General features: G+C 38.5%; 1 protein-coding gene across 3 annotated transcripts in view; it reads left to right on the plus strand.

Moving 5' to 3' along the window:
• Slc44a1 (solute carrier family 44 member 1) overlaps positions 1–19,701 on the plus strand; it is a 184,090-nt gene that overhangs the window by 83,131 nt on the left and 81,258 nt on the right. For all 3 annotated transcript variants that reach the window (XM_059254358.1, XM_059254357.1, XM_059254356.1), the window contains exons 4-5: positions 529–665; positions 12,071–12,161. In XM_059254358.1, the coding sequence (XP_059110341.1) occupies positions 529–665; positions 12,071–12,161 (228 nt within the window). The remainder of the gene's footprint in view (positions 1–528; positions 666–12,070; positions 12,162–19,701) is intronic.

Below are 19,701 nucleotides of genomic sequence, written 5' to 3' on the forward strand. Positions count from 1 at the left end.
ATCCTGAAAAGTAAAGAAAGGAAATTAAAAACTCCCATAGATGGCTATAATGTTGCTTTGTATTTTTCTAGTTTTCATTCAACTCTCTATTCATAGCAGTGCATTTTCATTAATATACGCATTTCCGTTAATATACGCATTCCGTAATAATATTCATTAACCGAAGTTTGTAGTTTCCATGGAAACTGCAATATGTGTTTAAGTCACAACATTGGGATATTCTAATAGTGTTTGGTGTAAGATTAACAAAACAAGAAAACGATGGTTTCTGACAATAAAATCTGCGCATTATAAAATGTAAACATTAGGAAAAGAAATCCTGAAAACTGTAAAGTGCTTCAATTACTCCATCCTCTCTATTAGCATTATAAGTCATTGTTTTCAAAACTTTCACTGATGGTTCTATTTGAGGAATGCTGATTGTGAAGCTCAGTGGAGTCTGTCCTTTGCTTTGGGGATTAATTGAGTGTGCAGTGAACCATATGTGTTTTGCGAAATAATATCTTGGTTCTTTTCTCCATGCTTTAGGTATGTGTTCTTTTTGGATCCATGCAATCTGGACTTGATAAACAGGAAGATCAAGTCTATAGCACTGTGTGTAGCAGCATGTCCAAGACAAGAGTTGAGAACCTTGAGTGACGTCCAGAAGTTTGCAGAGATCAATGGTGAGATGTTAGGCTGTCCAAGTTGACACTCTGGTCATCTGTCTCACTGTTAAACAGTATATGTTTGTGTTGCAGCATACATTTGTCCTCATAGTAAATATGTCGTAAAACAACCTTAAAGAGGAAAAAAACTGAAGTGGTTTTAGATTTTCTAGTTTAAAATACTAGAGTCAACTCGGTGAGATTGTTAAAACTCTGGATTTGCTGGGTGAAGTGGTGTGTGACTGTCACCCCAGCTACTCAGGAGGCCAAGGCAGAAAGATTGCTTAGCCTAAGTGCTTAGACAATACAGCAAGATCTCTTGTCTCAAAAACAAAACTGAAATAGATCGTCTCACACCTTTACTGAAAAAGAAAAGAAAACAGTAGAATTTCCCCAGGGTAACATGTTTCCTAGGGAAATTCTGAGTAGGTCCTTGTGATGTGGAAATTTATATTTTTTTAAATAAATGCTTTGGTACTTTTGGAGACTTTTGGATACTTTTTGTTTCGCTGTTTTGAAATTGAGCTGGTTGAATGGACTGATGACCCTCTTGCCTTGACCCCTACAGCCCAGTGCTGGGATTACAGGTGAATGCTACTCTGCAGGTGACCAGATGCGCTAGAGAATCATTTGGAATTATTAGTATACTCTATGTAAAGTTCAGGTTTACCCCTTTTTCCAAGTCTTGCTTAAATCTCTCAGTCTGTCTCCCCTCCCTCCTTCCCCCTCAGACTATGTTTCATCTGTGGTTAACAGTATAATATATGCATGTGTAAAAGCAAACAGTGCAAGTTACAGGAATGAATATAAAGAACTATAATCAAATTTCTGCCGTCAGTTCCTTTTCAGTATGCTGGTGTACGTATAATTTTATGTTCTGCTCTTAAATGTAATGTTATGTCATGACCTTTTCTAAGAATAGTTTTGAGGACCGTTGAGGTTCAACGTTTGGGATTAGCAGAGAATGGAAGCAGAGGCCGTTCGCTGCAGTCAGCTCTGCTCTTTGGAAGCCCTTATTTCCAGGGGCCGCAGTTCTCTTCGGATTATGTTTAAAGTCACTCTTTGTGGAGAACCTCATACTGATGGCCCCTCTGGTTCATGTCTTTTAACCTTCCTGAGGTTCCATGTTTGTATTTTGAGTGTAGGGCTTCTCAGGCCTTCCTGGCTGCCCAAATCCAAGGCTATGGCTAGGTCCTTCGAACAACAGTTGACCCAGGTATTCACTCCGCATAGCATGTTGCTGGCCAGAAAAATGCCCGGAATCATAACCATGCCTATTCCTGCATGGCTTCAGATTCTTCCAGACAGGGTGCTGGTCTTCCAAGGGAAGAAGACGGGTGATGTCCTTGACCTATCACCTCGTGCCCTTAATACACATAGTGGAAAAGTCATGGACTGGTGAGGATCTGAATTCTCATTCAGATTCGGTCACTGGCTTCATAATAAGAGATAAAGGAGCTTTCTGAGCCCAGATGTCCTCATACAAATAAACATGAGGCTGTGTGAAGAATCGCAAGAGTGTGATGGGCACTGAATGAAAAGGACCCAGGTACTTCTCAAGAGCTCATTTTCGATGCCCATGTACTACCCCACATTTGCCTTGCTCAGCCCTATGCTGCAAGCATCAGCTTGTAACTTACCAGACCCCATCTTAGGTAGGGTGTGGTTCCTTATCACAGGTACCCAACTGGTGGTGTAGTGCTGGTTAACAGTACAGGCTCTGAGGTACATTGTTTGGATTCAGCTGTTGCCTCTTCAACTTGGTAGCTTTGAGACTCTGAAAAAGTTGTTGGACCTCTCTGTGCCGTAGCCCCTCGTCTGTCATATAGGGCAGTGTCTGTACCCAGCATACCTTATTTGTATTTTTTTTGATAAATCAATACATGGAAAATATTGATAAGTGTAGCTGGCAAAAAAAGTTGCTGAAAGTTGGTGTTAGCTGCCACCCTTACCAGTTTTCTTCTCCCAGTAGAATGTAACACTCTCCCCACATCCAGCCTCTCCACCAGTTCTTTAGATCAGCGCTTCTAACCTTCCTAATGCTGCGACCCTTGAATACAGGTCCTCATGCTGTGCTGACCCCCAACCATACAATTAATTTCATGGCTACTTCATAACTGTGATTTTGCTGCTGTTATGAATTGTAGTGTAAATGTCTGTGTTTTCCAGTGGTCTTAGGCGGACCCTGTGAAAGGGTCATCTGACACCCCCCCTCCAAAGGGGTCTCAACCCACAAGTTGAGAACCACTGCTTTAAATACAGCTGCTATGTAGCAGACATATATGTTGTCAGAGTTCTCAGTCAGCACTCATCCATTGCTCTGAACTTATCAATGATACAAGATTAAGAACTCTTACAAGATATGACACTCAGAGCCATCATCCAATCTTAAACTGTATACCAGTATGTTTTCTCAAGCATACTGGATGTGAGTGTTGGTGCCTTGAACCTGAGCTGTCTCCGGGAGTACCAAGTGAAGGCTAATTCCTTGTCCTCTGTGTGATCTGCTCTTGTGATCTCTTGAAGAGAGTTGGTCTGTGCCTTGCTCTGACATGCTTTGTTTCTAGGCCAGTATCCTTATAAGTAAATGTGATACTGAAGTGTGGTCTTAAGAAGACACTTCCAGTGGAGTTTGTAGCTTTGTGTTTCAGAAGTATTAATTAATAAATATTTTAGCAAATAGCAAGTACCCTTAGGCTTTGGAGTTGGTTTGTATAACGAATAATAAAGAATCTGGGCATGTTGCTGTATGCCTCTAAATCCCAATCCTTGAGAGGAAGAGGCAGGAGGATGGCTATACCAGGATGGGCTACATAGTGAGATCCTGTTTCATAAAATACAACAATAATAATGACAGCATCTAAAAGCACAGCAACAGTAACTTTAATTGCAAGAATGAAACTTTATTAGGATTCCCAAAAAGAGGAAACTTTGTTGTAGGTACCCAAATACCTGCTTTAATAGCAAGCCCTAAATTGGAATTCCCGAATGTCTCAAAAGACCTTCCACTGTTCTTCAGATTAATGACACGAAGCTGGACCCGATGAGCTACAATCCCAGTGTTACCACCATCACCAAGAGAGGTCGTTCTCATGTCTGTGTTAGCACCCTTCCTCTTTGGTCTTTGTAACTTATGTTTTTGTTGGTGTCTGTGCCTCTGTACACAGTTGTGTCTGTTAGGAAGTAAAGGCCCTTTGAGCTCACGTTTATAGACCTCAGTTACTTTCAGAGAGGAGCTTTCTATAAGAGATGATGCAGGTGTAAGTGGGAAATCTGAAATCTCTAGGAGAGAATAATTACAAGTCCATGAAAAAGCTTAGTTAATAGAACTATTAGAACAAAGCATAGGTGAAAGCCTCAGAGGATTGAATTTCACAGTACTTTCCTGAATGGCTCCGAGTAACACCAGAAGCATAAGAAATGAAAGAAGCAAGTAGAATTGGATTATGTCAGAATTGAAAGTTTCATACAAGCAGGCCTGGTGACATGTGCCTACATGTAATCTCTGCACTTAGGGCACTGAGGAAGGAGGATGGTTACAAGTCTAAGTCTGGTACTGGCTACATGGCAAAACGTTGTCTCAGAAAAAATAAAAAATGAAAAAGAATAAACAAATCACAAACTTTTATGCAAGAAAGGACAAAATCAACAGAGTCAAGTCAACTCATGAAATAGGAGAAAATATTTGCAAGTCTTCTATCTGGTCGGTGATTACTATCCAGACCATGTCATAGCCATTTTGGTTTTCAGAGATTTCAGTCAACACTACTCCATTGCTCAGAAACCCTGTATGTCTTATCTGGCACTTGGAGTTACAGTCTAGTGTTGGACTAGCTTTCAACATGTCCTCTCAAACATACTGGATGGGAGTGTTTGTGCCTTTAAGATGCACCATTCAAAAGAAAATCACCATGTGATGGAGTTCTAGAAAAATCAGAACTGTTATCACTGCTGATGGGAATACAGAGTAGTTTGGCTGCTGTGGAAATGTGGGGGTCCCTTTAAATTAGCAGTGTCCCTTCTGGGTATTTATTTGAAAGAATAGAAAGCAGGATCTGAAGAAATAGTGGCACACCCATGTTTACTGCAGCATTATTCACTGGTCAAGAGGCAGAAACAACTGGGCTGTCCATGGACAGGTTAACAGGTTAAGAAAATTTTCAAGCTGAACATGGTGGTTCGTGTCTCAGAAAACAAGTGAAGAAAGAAAATGTGTTAATATGCATAAGATGAAATTATTCAGCTGGAAGGAAGAAGTAAATCCAGTCACAGGCGACAGTTGTTCCTGGTTGGAATGAGGCTATGTCATACTAAGAGAAGTAAGCCCTCCGCAGAAGGACAAACAGTGCTGGAAAATCCACATAGTTGAAGTTCCTAGGGTGGTGAAGTTCCTCAAGACAGAGTAGAACGGTAGACGACAGGGCTGTGATTGGGGTAAAGTAGGCAGCTGTTTAACTTCTAGAGAGTCTCAGTTTCCTAGGAAGAGAGTTCTAGGGATGGATCGTGGTGCTGGTTGTAAACACCAAGCCTGATGTTACTGTGTCCCCACAGATAGTTAGCACTGTAACGTTCATGTTACCTGTATTTTATCATAATTTTAAAAAGTGTTCTTGAAAGAAAAGGATCATGTGTGAATTACTTTTACAATTCTAATTCTAAACCTTATTTTTAAACGCAGGATAAGATAATATGTTTCTTATCTGACTGAGAGTGTAATATAAATCCTTTTCACAACAACATTTGTTGTTTTCATGACAGCATTTGAAAGTACCTCCTAGAACTAAAAATTGCTCATTCGCATGAACTTTTATTATCTTTAGAAATTATTTTAGAAAATTTATAAGAGGAAGCTCCTTGGTCCTGTAGCAATATTTATAAGAAACACAGTTTTTAGGGAAGTAAAATGTTCTCTGAAATCTTTTTTTCTTTTAGGCAAGAAAGAGGGGTTGTTTTCTTGGACATTTGTGGGAAGCTTTTGTTAGATGGGCCTGACTAGAGTGGAGAGGTTAGGAGACATATCTGGAACTAGTTTGGTTCTGTGGAAGTGCTGCTGTTTTCTACAGAGCTTTAAAAGCAGGCAGGAGCAGCTAGATAACTGTAAAGTATACTCTCTAATATGTGAATTGGGTGATACATATGTGAATGTGAATTTCTTATGGTTTGTAATTCATATATGGCATGAATATCACAAACACATGATGTTAGCAAAGAAAACAATTTTAAAATGGTCTTTAAAAAAACCGCAGTTACCAAAAACTGTAAGGACTCTGCATAAACTTCCATCAGTTTGTCATCACGTCCCTGGGGTTCTGTGTGACTCTCCTGGGGGCAGGATCATACTGTGTTTATCTCTAAATACCCAGGCTCCAATGCATGAGCTCACACAGTAGATACTCATAATGTTTTCTCAAAGAACGTGGACCGGATTTCCCTATCCATCTCTATTGCCACTTAATAATTTCTCATCCTCTCCATTCTCTATCCCCAGTTCTGTATCCATGAGCGTTGCCACCAGCAGGTAAATTGCTTAGCTCCAATCTAACCAGAATAGCTGTGAAATCAGTTTTTTTTTTTAAAAAAAATTCATCTAAATCATTGATTTCATTCATTTATCTCTCTTCTACACCCTCTCCAAGTGATTATCCAACCCTTTGCTTCTCTTAAGCCCTCCTGTTCCGTCCCTTCCCAACCTTATGTCCTGCAGAGAAAATTGAAACCGCCTGGTGAGAGCTCCCATCTGAGTTCTTACTTAAGCAGGGTGTGAATTCCATCTTACCCCCACTTTCCTTCCTTCTAGTTTCTGGTGAACAGGTTTCTTTCCATCCTTATTATGATTTTTGAAAGCAAAAAAATAACGTGTACATCATTGAGGGGATGAATTACACTCCTTCTGACACTAGCTTTGGTTCTCTATGAGATTTCAGCTGAACCCAGGCAAGCCATGGCAGGCGACAAGGAAGACCACGGTGCTTCTCATACAGTTCTCCCTCCTCTTCTCTTCCCCGATTCTGGCCCACTGTCTCTGGCCGCATTGCTCAGTCCAAGCATCTGGGTCTTAGTGACTGACTGAAGCCACGCGTTTTGCTTCAGCATACCAATTATTGATTCCTACTATGTGCTGTGTACCAGATGCTTTACATAGTTTTCTAGCTTATTTTTAACAAGCGGCTAGAAATGAACGTCTCTTCTATAAATGACAGGTGGGCCACACCATCCTCAGTTGTTGGGAATAGTTCACATGGGACATTTATTATCATTCTCCTTACTCTCTTTTATAATATATATTCTGCCTTGTCTAACATAATAGCAAACTATGGCAGGTTCCCCCCTTGTTTGCATCTCATTTATAGTATATAAATGCACTACAATTTAGGAGTGCTTCTCTGATGTACAATATTTTATCTAATTCTGAGTATGCTATGACCTGCTGTTGGATCATAGACACATTTTGAGGACAGCAGTGTTGAGTGGTGCTTTCAGAATGATTATTGTTTTGCCATTAAAAACTTTAACAAATTATATGACATTTAGATAAAATTTACTGCTCGTGAATACTAATAAGCCTTTTGATTGTCATTGGCTATTAAGTTTACAGTCAGCATCAGATCAGTATGTTTTCCCTCCAGGCAGTAACAACATGATTTAGAGCACACAGTTAGTATAGATTGTTCTTTACATAGTGATGCAGAAGGTCAGACTTGATAATGTGTATAAATGAACATGGTGATCTGCTCTAGCAAATGATTTAATTGTTTCCAAGTCAGAGACCAGGATGCTTGATCATTTAGAAAAGGAAAAAAAAAAGTGTTTACAGTTGATAATAAAATTTAAACTAATTCCTTCGCTCAAATAATTAGTATCCATTAAGTGTGCACCAGATATACACATTATAGTCCCATATTAAAGAAGCTTGTAGTCTAGCAGGATCAGACTTCTTGTCCTCACAACACCTAGAAATCTTGAGTGTAGATATTAAAAATTCACTTAGCAAATATTTTCTGAGTACCTACCATGTGCCACACATGGTTGACAGGGTGGTACCAATGGCTAATTTCTGTGGATGGTGCTTCTTAGGAATTGTAAATATGTCCCCACATTTCATGGATTACTAGAGATTGAAATTGGAGAAGTGATTTTTATTTTGCCAGAATATAAATGCACAATATTTTCCTAATTAGAAAAATGAAAGTTAAATTCATTAGCTCTCACAAGCCAATAGAATTTGATTTTCATAATGAAAACAGATCCATATGTGAAACTTTTTTTCTATTCAGTACAAATTTCTAAATCATTCTGGGGAGGGTCTATTTTTCATATTTTAATGCTTGTAAAGATTGCTGTGGTGGTAAATGCAATTTAAGGCAAAATACCATTTCCCAAAATATTACCTCTATGCTATATCTTTAATTCAGGTGATTTGGGGTTTGGGTCCATTGTTCACACCATAATGGTGCTGTGTTTGGCAGTGTTTGCACACATTCTGGTTGTTGCTTGAGCAAGGAATTAGAGGGAAACTATGGAAATCTAGTAGGGAGAGGCCAAGGGTGCTGGTAAACCCCTGCATTGTGTAGGACAGTCCTCCATAACCAAAACTTTCTGCCGCAACATGCTATCATACCACGACTGAGAAACTAGTTTTATTTATTTATTTGTTTGTTTGTTTGTTTATTTATTTATTTATTTTTGGTCTTTCAAGACAGGTTTCTCTGTAACAGCCTAGGCTGTCCTAGAACTCTCTTTGTAAATCAGACTGGCCTTGAACTCATAGAGTTCTGCCTGCCTCAGCCTCCTGAGTGCTGGCATTAAAGATGTGTGGCACTACCACTGGGCTTGAGAAACTAGTTTTATAGTGTGTAGTGAAAGGCATATGAATACTGTATGTAATATGATGCCCTAAGAATAGGGTTTCTAGTTTCACCTATCCACTAGGAAATGGATCACAATTCTCAAAGAGCTCATCATCTGAAAATAGTGATGTTAGGTTGAAAATTACAAAAAAAGATGTTGTGTTCTATAATAGAGCTAAGTGGCAAATCTCTTTCCTGGGTGGGTCAGAGAAGACTTGAAGGAGTTGGTGTTTGAGTAGTTTGAAATTCTGCTCTGACTTTAGCAGGACCTTAATCCGATACTTAGTCTGCAAAGGACAGCTCAAGCAGAAGGAGGGGGGTATGCACACAAAAGACCTGGAGATGTTGAACAGCAAGGATTGAAATGAGGCTGGACTTAGAGGTACAGTCCTGCTTTAGAAAGGCCTTGAGTTCAAGGAGTGTGAGTTTTACCCTGAGAATGAGGGTATAAAACATGGAACCTGCATTTTCTAAAGACCCTCCTGAGGGTCATGTGATAGGTGGAGAAAAGCCCTGTGGGAGAGATTGAAAATGGCCCAGCAGATCATGAAGATTGAAGATAACATGGGAAGGTCTTACTGACAGGGCTTCATGTCTTTACCAGTTGCAACTGTATGAAAGAAAAAAAAAATCAGATAAAGATATATTTCACTCTGGGGTCTTCAAGGATGGTGGAACTATAACCAGGATTAAAGTACATGGAAGAATGGGTATTGGAAATAAGTTTTCTTCAAAAAAATGGTTTTTTAGATATTTGTGGAAGGTGGATGGATGGATGGATGGATGAATGGATGAATGGACAAATAGACGGACAAATGGATGGATGGCTGGATGATGGGTGGGGGCATATTTTGGCATTAGACCTTATAGAATATTTGTCTGGTTATGATTATCATAAATAACAAAAACATAATGGCTTAAGAAAAGAGAATTGTATTTGTAAACAGCTCACTGATTCCCTTGCTTTCTTTCCCTCTCTCATCTCCCCCTCTCACTCAACTTCTAGAGTGTAGCAATAAAACAGACTTCATAGGGTTGATATAACCAAAATTGAACCAAAGAATAAATAATTGAATATTTTAAGACATTTGAAATATCATAGAAGTTAAACATTCTCAGGGGGTGATAGTGTTTACCATGATAAATGTTTGTATACCCTAAGTTGGGCTCCTGAAATCTCTCACTTGGATAGCTTTTGAATAACACTGGCTGAGTTGTATGGATTGCCTCAGGTGTGCTTTAAATTAGCTTTTGTTTTTAGTTTTTGGCTTTTCATTATTCAAGTGTGGGTTGTTTTGTTTTTTGTTTTTAAGCCTGGTTTTGCATTTAAAAAACCCTGTGTGTCTGACTCCTTGGGTGTAAACCTCTTGTGGTAGGCATTGTTTACAATTCTGCTGTAAAGAAAAATTAAGAATCAGGTGCTGCTTTTAAAATGCCCATTGAAAGTGCTTTCATGAATAAAGTGGAAAAAAAAGCAACTGTAAAATGTTTGCATTGCAGGGTTTTTCCCATGTGTTTGTGCCTTCTCCATCTATCAACTCTGAGCAGAAGGCAGTAAAAGTTTCTCAGGACTGATTGTTGCCACTAACATGCTATAAAGGACTTTTTTCCCTTTCGTGTGTTTAGTACAGGATCTCAGTGCTGGTCTAAGTCCCAGCAGACCATTGGCGATAAAGCTGTTATCCGTTCACTGAGCATTACTCTGGGAAAGTATTTATAAAATGAGCCTCATTGCACCTGGTGACCTCCTTCTCTAAAGGAAGGAAGGCACCGATGGTGTGGAGACTGTGCTCATTGAATTCCAATGCAGCAGTGTGTTGAGCAGCAGGGACACAGCACAAAGTGCTTTGCTGAGTGCCTTGATAATTTTGCATGTTTATTCCATCTTGATCTCTGAAAGAAATGCTGACACTTATGCTCAAGAAGTCCGCAGTCACATTGGGTTCTCTGCACTTGTTGGCACAGGTTTTGTTTGTTTGTTTGTTTGTTTGTTTGTTTTTTTAATGAGTATTTCTCCATAGGACTTTTAGCTATTTTAGCATTAGTCTAAATATTTGGTTGCTGTCTTGTTTCCTCCAAAGTTGCAATGAATAGAACTTGCTGGCATTAGTTTAAGACATGACCGACAATACTTTCAGGGGAGTTATGTACTTAATATTCATTTTATACTCTCCCCACCACCCCTAGAGTCTCAAAAATGCAAGGAGAGCATTTTAGCACCCAGCGTATTCTTAACCCATGTGCCGTGTAACTTTAAAGTAACTTTAAAAATAGTTTTGCACTGTCCAATTACTTATCTTTGCATGAAATACATCCCCTTTATATTTTGGTGACTAAGTTATTGTGACCCTCATATTTAAACATTTTCCAGATAGTTTGCTGGGGTCAGACAACATTGCTTCTGTTTTATTGCTTTCTGGAAATTTCAAACAATTTGTTTGATTGATGAAACAAGATAAAAGTTAAATAAACTCACTCCCAATTTTGTCCCAAACAAACCAGGATATGTTTTTATATAATCCTCTCCATCTCCTTGAGATATGATCAAGTGCCTTTTCCAAAATTAACCCAGTGTTTAGTTTGACCACTCTGGCCTCACAGTATATTTTGAGCGTTTCCCATAGTAGTATAGTATAAGATCTCATTATCATTCATTACACAAATGAAAGCTTTTCTGTTTGTATTAATAATAGAATATTTTGCTAACTTAGAAACCTGGTAGAAATTTCAGTTAATCAAATAGTTTATGGGTATAATGCAATAGGTACTCTGCAAAACCAAAGCAACAGCTTGCTCCTCACACACTGGCATCTGTTGTTGGTGTACAACGGACCTTCCTATATTGGAGTCACTATATCAAAAATAATCACAGCTTCATAAGATAGTCCATACTAAATTCAGTGGACTCTGTCATTCTTAATTTTCAGCATTATTTAGATAAGTATTAATCATATAATCAGAAAGTTTTTTCTATAGTCAATCAAAAGTTGAATTTTCTGGAAACTGGAGATCACTTACCAATTTATCAGTTTGTTCAGTGATTTATAGTTGGGAATGGTTCGTGCCTTTTAAATAAGAAAAAAAGTGATATCCTACCTGCATGCAGTTCTGTGTGCAGTATGTTCAGTTTCCAGTAATGGAAAAGAGGCAGTCACACGGGGGAGTGCAGGCTTTGTCGTAGTAGTCGGGTGCCTAATTAATCCCAGCCCTTCTACCAATTGCCTCTGTTTTTAGCTTCTTTATCTCCTAGTCTGTGAGTGTCCTAATGCCCATTTTATAGGCTTATAGTAAGTGATGTATATGTCTCAACTGGTAGAGAACCTGACGTGATAGTCAATAAAGGTTTTAGGAATTAAAATTTGTGCCTAAAATACATTAAATTATTGGTCATTTCAGAGAAAACTGTTTTAAATGATTCATAGTATACATAGATGATTCATGGTCTACATTAAGTGATTTTACAACGTTAATAATGACAGAAATGGTCTGTTAGCATTAACGTCTAAAGTTAAGGAGAAACAATTGAGACTTTGTCCAGACTGTTCCACCAGCTAACATGTGACTTTCTTTCAACAGGCTCCGCACTGTGCGACTACAATATAAAGCCTTCTGAATACACTTTGTCTTCAAAGTCTGAGCGTTGCCCCAAACTCCCAGTCCCAGCCAGGTAAATTTAATTGCATAGTTGTTAACTTATAGCCTTTGTTTTCGTAGGTAAACTCAACACTGTGTTGTTCTAAGGAATTGCCATTTGATGATGCCTGTTGCTGGGGCCATTACTTTGATAACAAGATTTTAAAAGCAGGAATAGATGTGACAACTTTTTTTTTTTTTTTTAATACTTAAAAAAATGTACTCACAAACAAGTTCTCTTGTTCTCAGATATTTTGAATTTCTTTCAGGGGCTTTTTGATATTTTTATTTTCAGTCCATAATTTTTTTAAGTGTACAAAATTGCTGAATCGTCAAATCTGCAATAAATTTAGAAACCAATTCTCACTGTTCCTATAGAAGTTGATCTTAGTAATACTTATTGAAATTATTTATTTACTTTGTATATTAAAAGCATGTGAATGATTATTCTCCACAGGTTGGTTAGGTTATATTCTTCAGGTGTATTCTCAGTGTTAGGCTATTTGCCAGGTTTTATCCATAATCTTATTTAGCAAACATTTATTATTAAAAACCAACTACATGTAATAGACCAAAGATGAAGAAGTGTTCCTTGGCAGTGGCTAAGAGTACTTGGAATTAAAGCAAACATTAACATGATACATAGATTTTTTTTTTCCTTAAGATACAAAAACTCAAGCATTGTATGGTATGTTCTCAATATTATATATGTGTGTGCATATGTTTAGACATGCATATACTTTGAAATATCTTGTCTTTCTAGCAATGTGACATAGGAAACCTCTTAAAAAATGACTAGATGTCACTTTTATATCTCAGTATATTGTATTGGGCTATTAAGTGAAAAATTTGAGATTTGAGAACATGGAAGCAGATCATGTTGACTTTAGGATTACTTAGGCTGTAGCTTGTACTTTATTAACTTGAATTTAAATTTTTTTTTTGCAAAGAACAAAAAGGACACAGCAGTCAAATTGATTTCTAGCTCTTTTAGCCTTGTCAAGTTGCTATTGAAAATCAAAATTGAAATCCTGTAGGCATAAAAGTAAAGGGACTGCTTTAGAAGAAACTTGGGAAGGATTTAAAAATCATAGCCTTACGCCAACTACTCAAGGGATTAGGTTCATAGAATGGAAGTGAAGGCTGCTAGGGAGGCCGCAGGAATGAGACGAAGGAGGTGCTTGGGACCCAGTCATTGCAGAAAATTCACTACTATAAAAACAAGCAGAACTGGGCCTGGTGGTATGGGCCTGTAGTCCTAGATCCTTGAGACCTCAAGTTCAAGGCCTGAGCTAAGTAGCAAGTTTGAGGCTAACCTGAGCAACGTAGTCAACCCTGTCTTAGAGATATAGCTCCTCAATGGAGAAGAGAAAAAGAATTTTATGTGCATGTCTACCCAACTGCTAAAATTTATTTGAAAGGTATGTTTTGAATATTCTTTCTAGGCTAAAACACACACACACACACACACACACACACACACACATATTTAAATATATATATAATTTAATTAGTGAGTTCTGGGAATGGCAATGAAGTTGCTTTGCTCCTACATAATTGTGGGTGGATGAGGGTATAGCTCATATCACAACCCTTACCCCCAACCTCTGATCCTGCCATATTGGGCAACACCTGTTCCTGGTCAGCTGGCTGGGTATCTATCTATCTATCTATCTATCTATCTATCTATCTATCTATCTGTTATCTGTCTGTCTATTTATTATCTATCTATCATCTATTCTCTATCATCTATCTATCTATCTATCTATCTATCTATCTATCTATCTATCTATCTATCTATTTTAAAATTTAGACAGAGTCTCACTATGTAGCTCTGGCTGGCTTAAAATTTACTATGTAGACCAGGCTGGCCTGGAACTTATAGAGATTCCCCTGCCTCTGCCTTATAAGTGCTGGGATTGAAAGTGTGCACCACAATTACTAGTCCCATTTAAATATGTATGTAGGTGTAGGTGGGTATCTGCAGAAGTCAGAAGAACATGTTGGGTCCCCTGGAAATGGAGTACTGATGTGAGTGTGGGAAACTGAACTTATAGGAGAGCACGAAATTGTCTTAATTGCTGATCCTTCTCTCTAGCCTCCTTTGACGTCTCCTCATCCCCTCCTCCTAGGAACATAGCATCCTTCTAGGACAGAACAGCATGAACTTTGAGTTCAAACAAGTCGTGACTTCTAGACTTGAATTTGAAATATTCTGTTGGAAAATAGAAAAAGGACACATCAGTCAAAAATGATTTCTAGCTCTTTCAATCTTGTCAAGCTGCTTCTGAAAATCAAAATTGAAAGTCAATAGACATGAAAGAAAGGGGCTGTTTTCAACGATATTTGGGAAGAAAGACCTAAAATGTATAGGTCTTGGGTGACTTTGTCCCACTGTTCTATTTATCAGCTGGATCTGATATGTGTAAATCTATGTGTAAATCTAGTTTGTCTGTGAATAAATGGGAATATCCACAAAATTGTTCCAAGGCTTAAGATAATAGATGTTAAATGTCCATTTTGTTCTTGGTACTCAGCTTGGGAAGCGTTCTCTCTCCCTACTTCTAGAGCCCTTCCCTTTTCCCAGGCCTTCCTGGGTACCCAGAGATCTGATGATGATAGTCCCTGCCTTAGCAACAAAAGCAACTAATTTGCAGTAAAACACCACGAGCGCATTAAAAGTCAGATGGCCCGAGAGCTTTGGTGTTTTAAAAGCAAGTGGCAAGAAAAGGCAACAGTTTATCCAGATTCGCACCTCTGTGGGTGAAATGCCAAGTGGAGTGGTGATCTGGGCAAGCGCCACCTGTGTGCTTGCAGTGGGGTTGCATGCAGGCAGGGAAGACAACAGTGACAGTAGTTTTAGGTGGCTCTTGATACCAGAAAGATGGCTAGGTTCTGGGCAAGTAATAATGTGACACTGAGGTGAGAAATGAGTCATCAAGACAAAGTATTACCTACCCATAGTTTTGAGTGGAAGATTGGTGGATGAACTAATATTTACAACTCACTGTGTTTGTGTTGACCACATATGATCTCTCGTATATATTATATCATCAGACCCTCAACAAATCACTTACTGTGTGCTGACCAGTATCCTGTCTCTCGTATGTATTATCTCATCCAGCCCTCACAAAACCTGTGCAGATTTTGCCTCTAATTTGTAGATGAGGAACATGGAAGATGAGGGAACATAAGTTACCCAAGGCCACACAGTCATTCCTGAGTCAGAATTGGAGTCTGGGTCTTACAGGATCTCGGTAACAGTTGTTGTTTCTAGAGTGTATAAAAATGAAAGAAGAGAGAAAAGTAAAATGAAGTGGACAAGACGCACTTTTTGTAACTGCTAGATTCTTGACTTACTTCCTGCTTTTTATATACTATGGGGGATCTTTCTAGGATCCTTTAATGCTGTTCTTTTCTCGGAACGTACAGCTAGAAATCATATGTGGTTGTTTATTTTCAGCTTGGGGTTGTAAAATAGTTACTGAGATGCCGATCCCTGCCTTCTCTCACGAAGGACATTGACCCAGGTCACTGGGTCCTGTTTGTCATGCTTTAGGGAGCTCATTCACTGTGATAGTGAGGACTCAGAAGGGAAGGGAGCAGTGCCAAGGTGACACATAGTTTATATGAGTGGCTAATTCCTTTATATGAGTGGCTAATTCCTTTATATGAGTGGCTAATTCCTTTTTAAGCCTTTCAAAGGCTTGTTACAGATCCATTTTGTTCTTGTTGACTAACATTTCAGTAACGTGAAATGCCATGACCTGCAGGAGCCACACTGGCCTCTTCAAGATGAACCTGTGGCTCTGAAAAAAGATAAACTTACTGTAAAGAAAATTCTTTCCATGTGCCCTCTTCATTAAGAGGCACAGACTATGTCATATAGGCTGGACAGTAAGTAGTGCAGACATGATCTCATGTGCCATGTTCTCAGAAGTGTTTTCTCAAAGGTATGTGAAATGAGATCATTCATTTTGAATGCATTATGTTAAACAGTAAAATATAATACAAGTATTTTGATGTCAGAAGTACTCAAAAGAATTCTGTGAGAGTAAAATGAAACAATTTTATTCAAGGATGAAATTGTCAAAGAACAAATTTAATTGATAAAAATTTAAATAAACTAAGTTTTTTTTTTAAAAAAGAATTCAAAATTGATATAGTGCCTTATAAACAATTTACAATTTCAGACACTAGGGAAGTTGAGACTGGAGGATTGCTATGAGTTTGAGGCTAGCCTGGACTGCAGAGTGAGACTGTGTATCAGAAACCAAACAATAGCAACAAGGCCATGAATGTAGTTCAGTGGTAGTCCATAGCTTATGGCCCTGAGTTCTACAGGGAGGCAGGGGCGGAGGGAGGGAGGAAGAAAGGGAAGGAGGGAGGGAGGGAAAGGCAGGCAGGCAGGCAGGCAAGGGATTGCAGTGCTTTTTATTTCACAGCTAAGTATTTAATTATTTTGAGTAATGAATCGATAAGTTCTTTCCTATTTATCTTTTGTTTTAGCTAAAAGCAGGTTTTTTACTATTAACTAGACAAAGCAATTAACCAGTTTTTGGTATTTTTATACTTTTAAATTTAGAGGTATTTCTTAATTAATATAGAGTAAATTATAGGGTAAAAGGTTACTGTTATTTTGCCCCAGTTCTTTGAGGGGTACTTACAAAAGTACTCTTTGGAGTTGGCCAAGAGACTTGAAAGGAAAAGTTCAGTGCAGACCTCACTCGACATTTCTTTCTAAATAGAATTGGGATTTGAAAAGTCCAGTCCTTCCCTTTCCAAGCTGCTCTCTTAGTCTAAACTCACAGGGAAGTAAACAGGGGCCATCCTGGCTGTGCTGCTCCTGAGAGTTGAAATCATTGTCTTAGGGGTGAGCTCTTGGGTGACAATGGTGTTGCCGATGATCTGAAGCGACACACAGAACCCTGTGCTACCCCCCCTTCCAGCAGAGAGAAGAGAACTCAGAAAGTCAATGGCTTGCAACTGCAGTGTCAGGAGAATTAGGGCTTTAACTGATACCCGATGGGGGGAAAAAAGAGTACGTAGGGCCAAGGAAACTAGTGGATACTGTCAACAAGAAAAAGAAAAGGAAAAGGGGCCTTAAGGACCTTTCTGGGTAAAGGTGGGGGCAGATGAGTTCAGCTGAAGCTAAGTAAGAGATGGCAGGCCAGTACACACAGAGGGTAGAGATGCAGATGGCTGCAGAACAGAGAACGTTTGGGTTTTAAAGATGCAGAGCCAGCCTTGAGTTTATATATATATATCTATATATCTATAGATATATATAGATATATAGATAGATAGATAGATAGATATAGATATAGATATATAGAGATATAGATATAGATATAGATAGATAGAAGATATAGATATATAGATATAGTTGGATGCATGCTTAGACAGAGGTACTGATTTCACAGAAAGAGCATCTCTCTAGACAACATTAGGAAAAAGAAAACCTGTCCCTTATAACAGAGTTATCAGTTTAAAGACTTCTGCCCTAAATCAGCCTCCCTTGACTTCAAGATTTATAGCTGATCCATTTAAATTCTTGTAGTATTTCTAACTAGATCCATTTCACTTAAAAGTGTTGTGTAATTTGATACTTTTTCTCATCTTTAATGATATAATGTTTGTTCAAAAAACAATTGCTAGCCAGGTGGTGGTGGCGCACGCCTTTAATCCCAGCACTCGGGAGGCAGAGGTAGGCGGATCTCTGTGAGTTCAAGGCCAGCCGGGGCTACAGAGTGAGTTCCAGAAAAAGGTGCAGAGCTACGCAGAGAAACCCTGTCTCGAAAAACAAAAAACAAAAAAAGAAAAAGAAAAAGAAAAAGAAAAACAATTGCTCAGAATATTCTAGCCTCTTGCAATTAAAAAAAAAAGTATTAGATCTTTAGCATTGACTGTAGGGAGCTCATTTAATGCCATTTTAGAAGTATATACAAATACAATACAGGTACATAGAGATGGGTTTTTCAAAAGATGAATATTCCTGTTATATTGTTATATCATTTTTGGATACATTTTACTGAAAAGTAACTAAGGTAAGGCTTCATCTTTACGGTTACTCTGCTTCATGAAGTTTGGTAGTATGGATGATGTTGCTTATTGCCATTAGTGTTCATTTACCAACATTTAATGAAAACGGTCCACTCATTCTGACTTCAAAGGGAAAAATTTTTTGAGGAAAGAAACAAAGACAGCGTTTTGTTTCAGGTCAGTTAGTTTTCCTAAGACCAGAAGCCTTAAAGTTTGATGCCCAGCCGTGTAATCTTACCCACCAGGTAGACCAGTATTTAAGAATGAGAACAAATTTACAGCTCTCTAGTCCAGGCTAGTATGTTATATTAGACCTGCCCCTGTCTACCCCTGGACAATCAGCTCCAGTGGTGTGAGGTTTGTGTTAAGATGGCCAAATTTTAACTTAATTCACCCATGTGTGTTTTAACTTAATTCACCCATATGTATGGGCTCTCCTGACATTCGCTGGTTCGCAGTATTGTCATTGGTTAGATGTGTATATATGTATTATTCTCTCAGAAGTTGAAGCAGATCCATGTTATTACAAGTCAGATTCAAATCATGGCTCATACACACCTGTGTTCTCTCACAAGTCACAGCTGTAGTACATGGAAGCTTGGATTAAATGATTAAATCATTGGCTGTTTTCCCTTTTTCCAGACAATTATAATCATTTGTATATGATATATGCATATCGTATATCATATATCATACATATAATATATACAAAGTAAAGAAAATTGCTGGAATATAGTTGAGTAGTAGAGCAATTGTCTAGCATGCCTGAGGCCCTGGTTCAATTCCAAGCACTGAAAAGGGCAAGAAAACAGTCCAGAATTCCATAACCCTAACAAGTCATGTATTTTTCACTTTTTAATAGAGTATTTTGTTGTTCCCATATTTGTGTGTAATCTTTTATGCAGAGACATCACCATTACATTATATGTAGTTTCCCCATGTATTTCTGTGTTATAAACATTTCTATAGATTAGTTCTCATGGCTGTTTTCAGTTGCTGTCTGTTAATGTCTTGGCATGCTTTTGTTTATATGAGGGTATGTACGCTTGTGCCCTAAACACCTTTATTAATATGAGGTTTCCTATGACGTTTTCAAAGAGGAAACATTCTATTAATGGTGGCCCATTTCGTGTAAAAGCATGTGTGTATGTTTATTTTTAAGTTGCTTTTGGCAAAAGTCCATTTTCCATTCAATGAAGTACATGCTTGTAAACTTTGCCATCTGCCTCTGGTGGATGTGCAGAGTTGAGGAGTCTCCTGTGCTCGGTTTTGCTTCTGGTAGTTCTCCATGCGTATGTGTATGTGTGTTATTTGTGTTCGGAAGTGGGGGGGTAATGTCTTCTGTTGGAATATGCACTCCACCCTCTTGGATAAGCTCTGGTAAGATTGGCATCCTACACACAGCAGTCATCTTCCTAGCGCGCACAGCACTTGGCTCCCGTCGTGTGGAGGGTGGAGTGTATGGCAGCCATATTCACCTCTCATTTGTGTGTTTGATGTGGCATTTATATTAAGTAGGAGTAATTTTTTTT

This window comes from Peromyscus eremicus, chromosome 2 (assembly GCF_949786415.1).
Source record: "Peromyscus eremicus chromosome 2, PerEre_H2_v1, whole genome shotgun sequence".
Taxonomy (NCBI): domain Eukaryota; kingdom Metazoa; phylum Chordata; class Mammalia; order Rodentia; family Cricetidae; genus Peromyscus; species Peromyscus eremicus.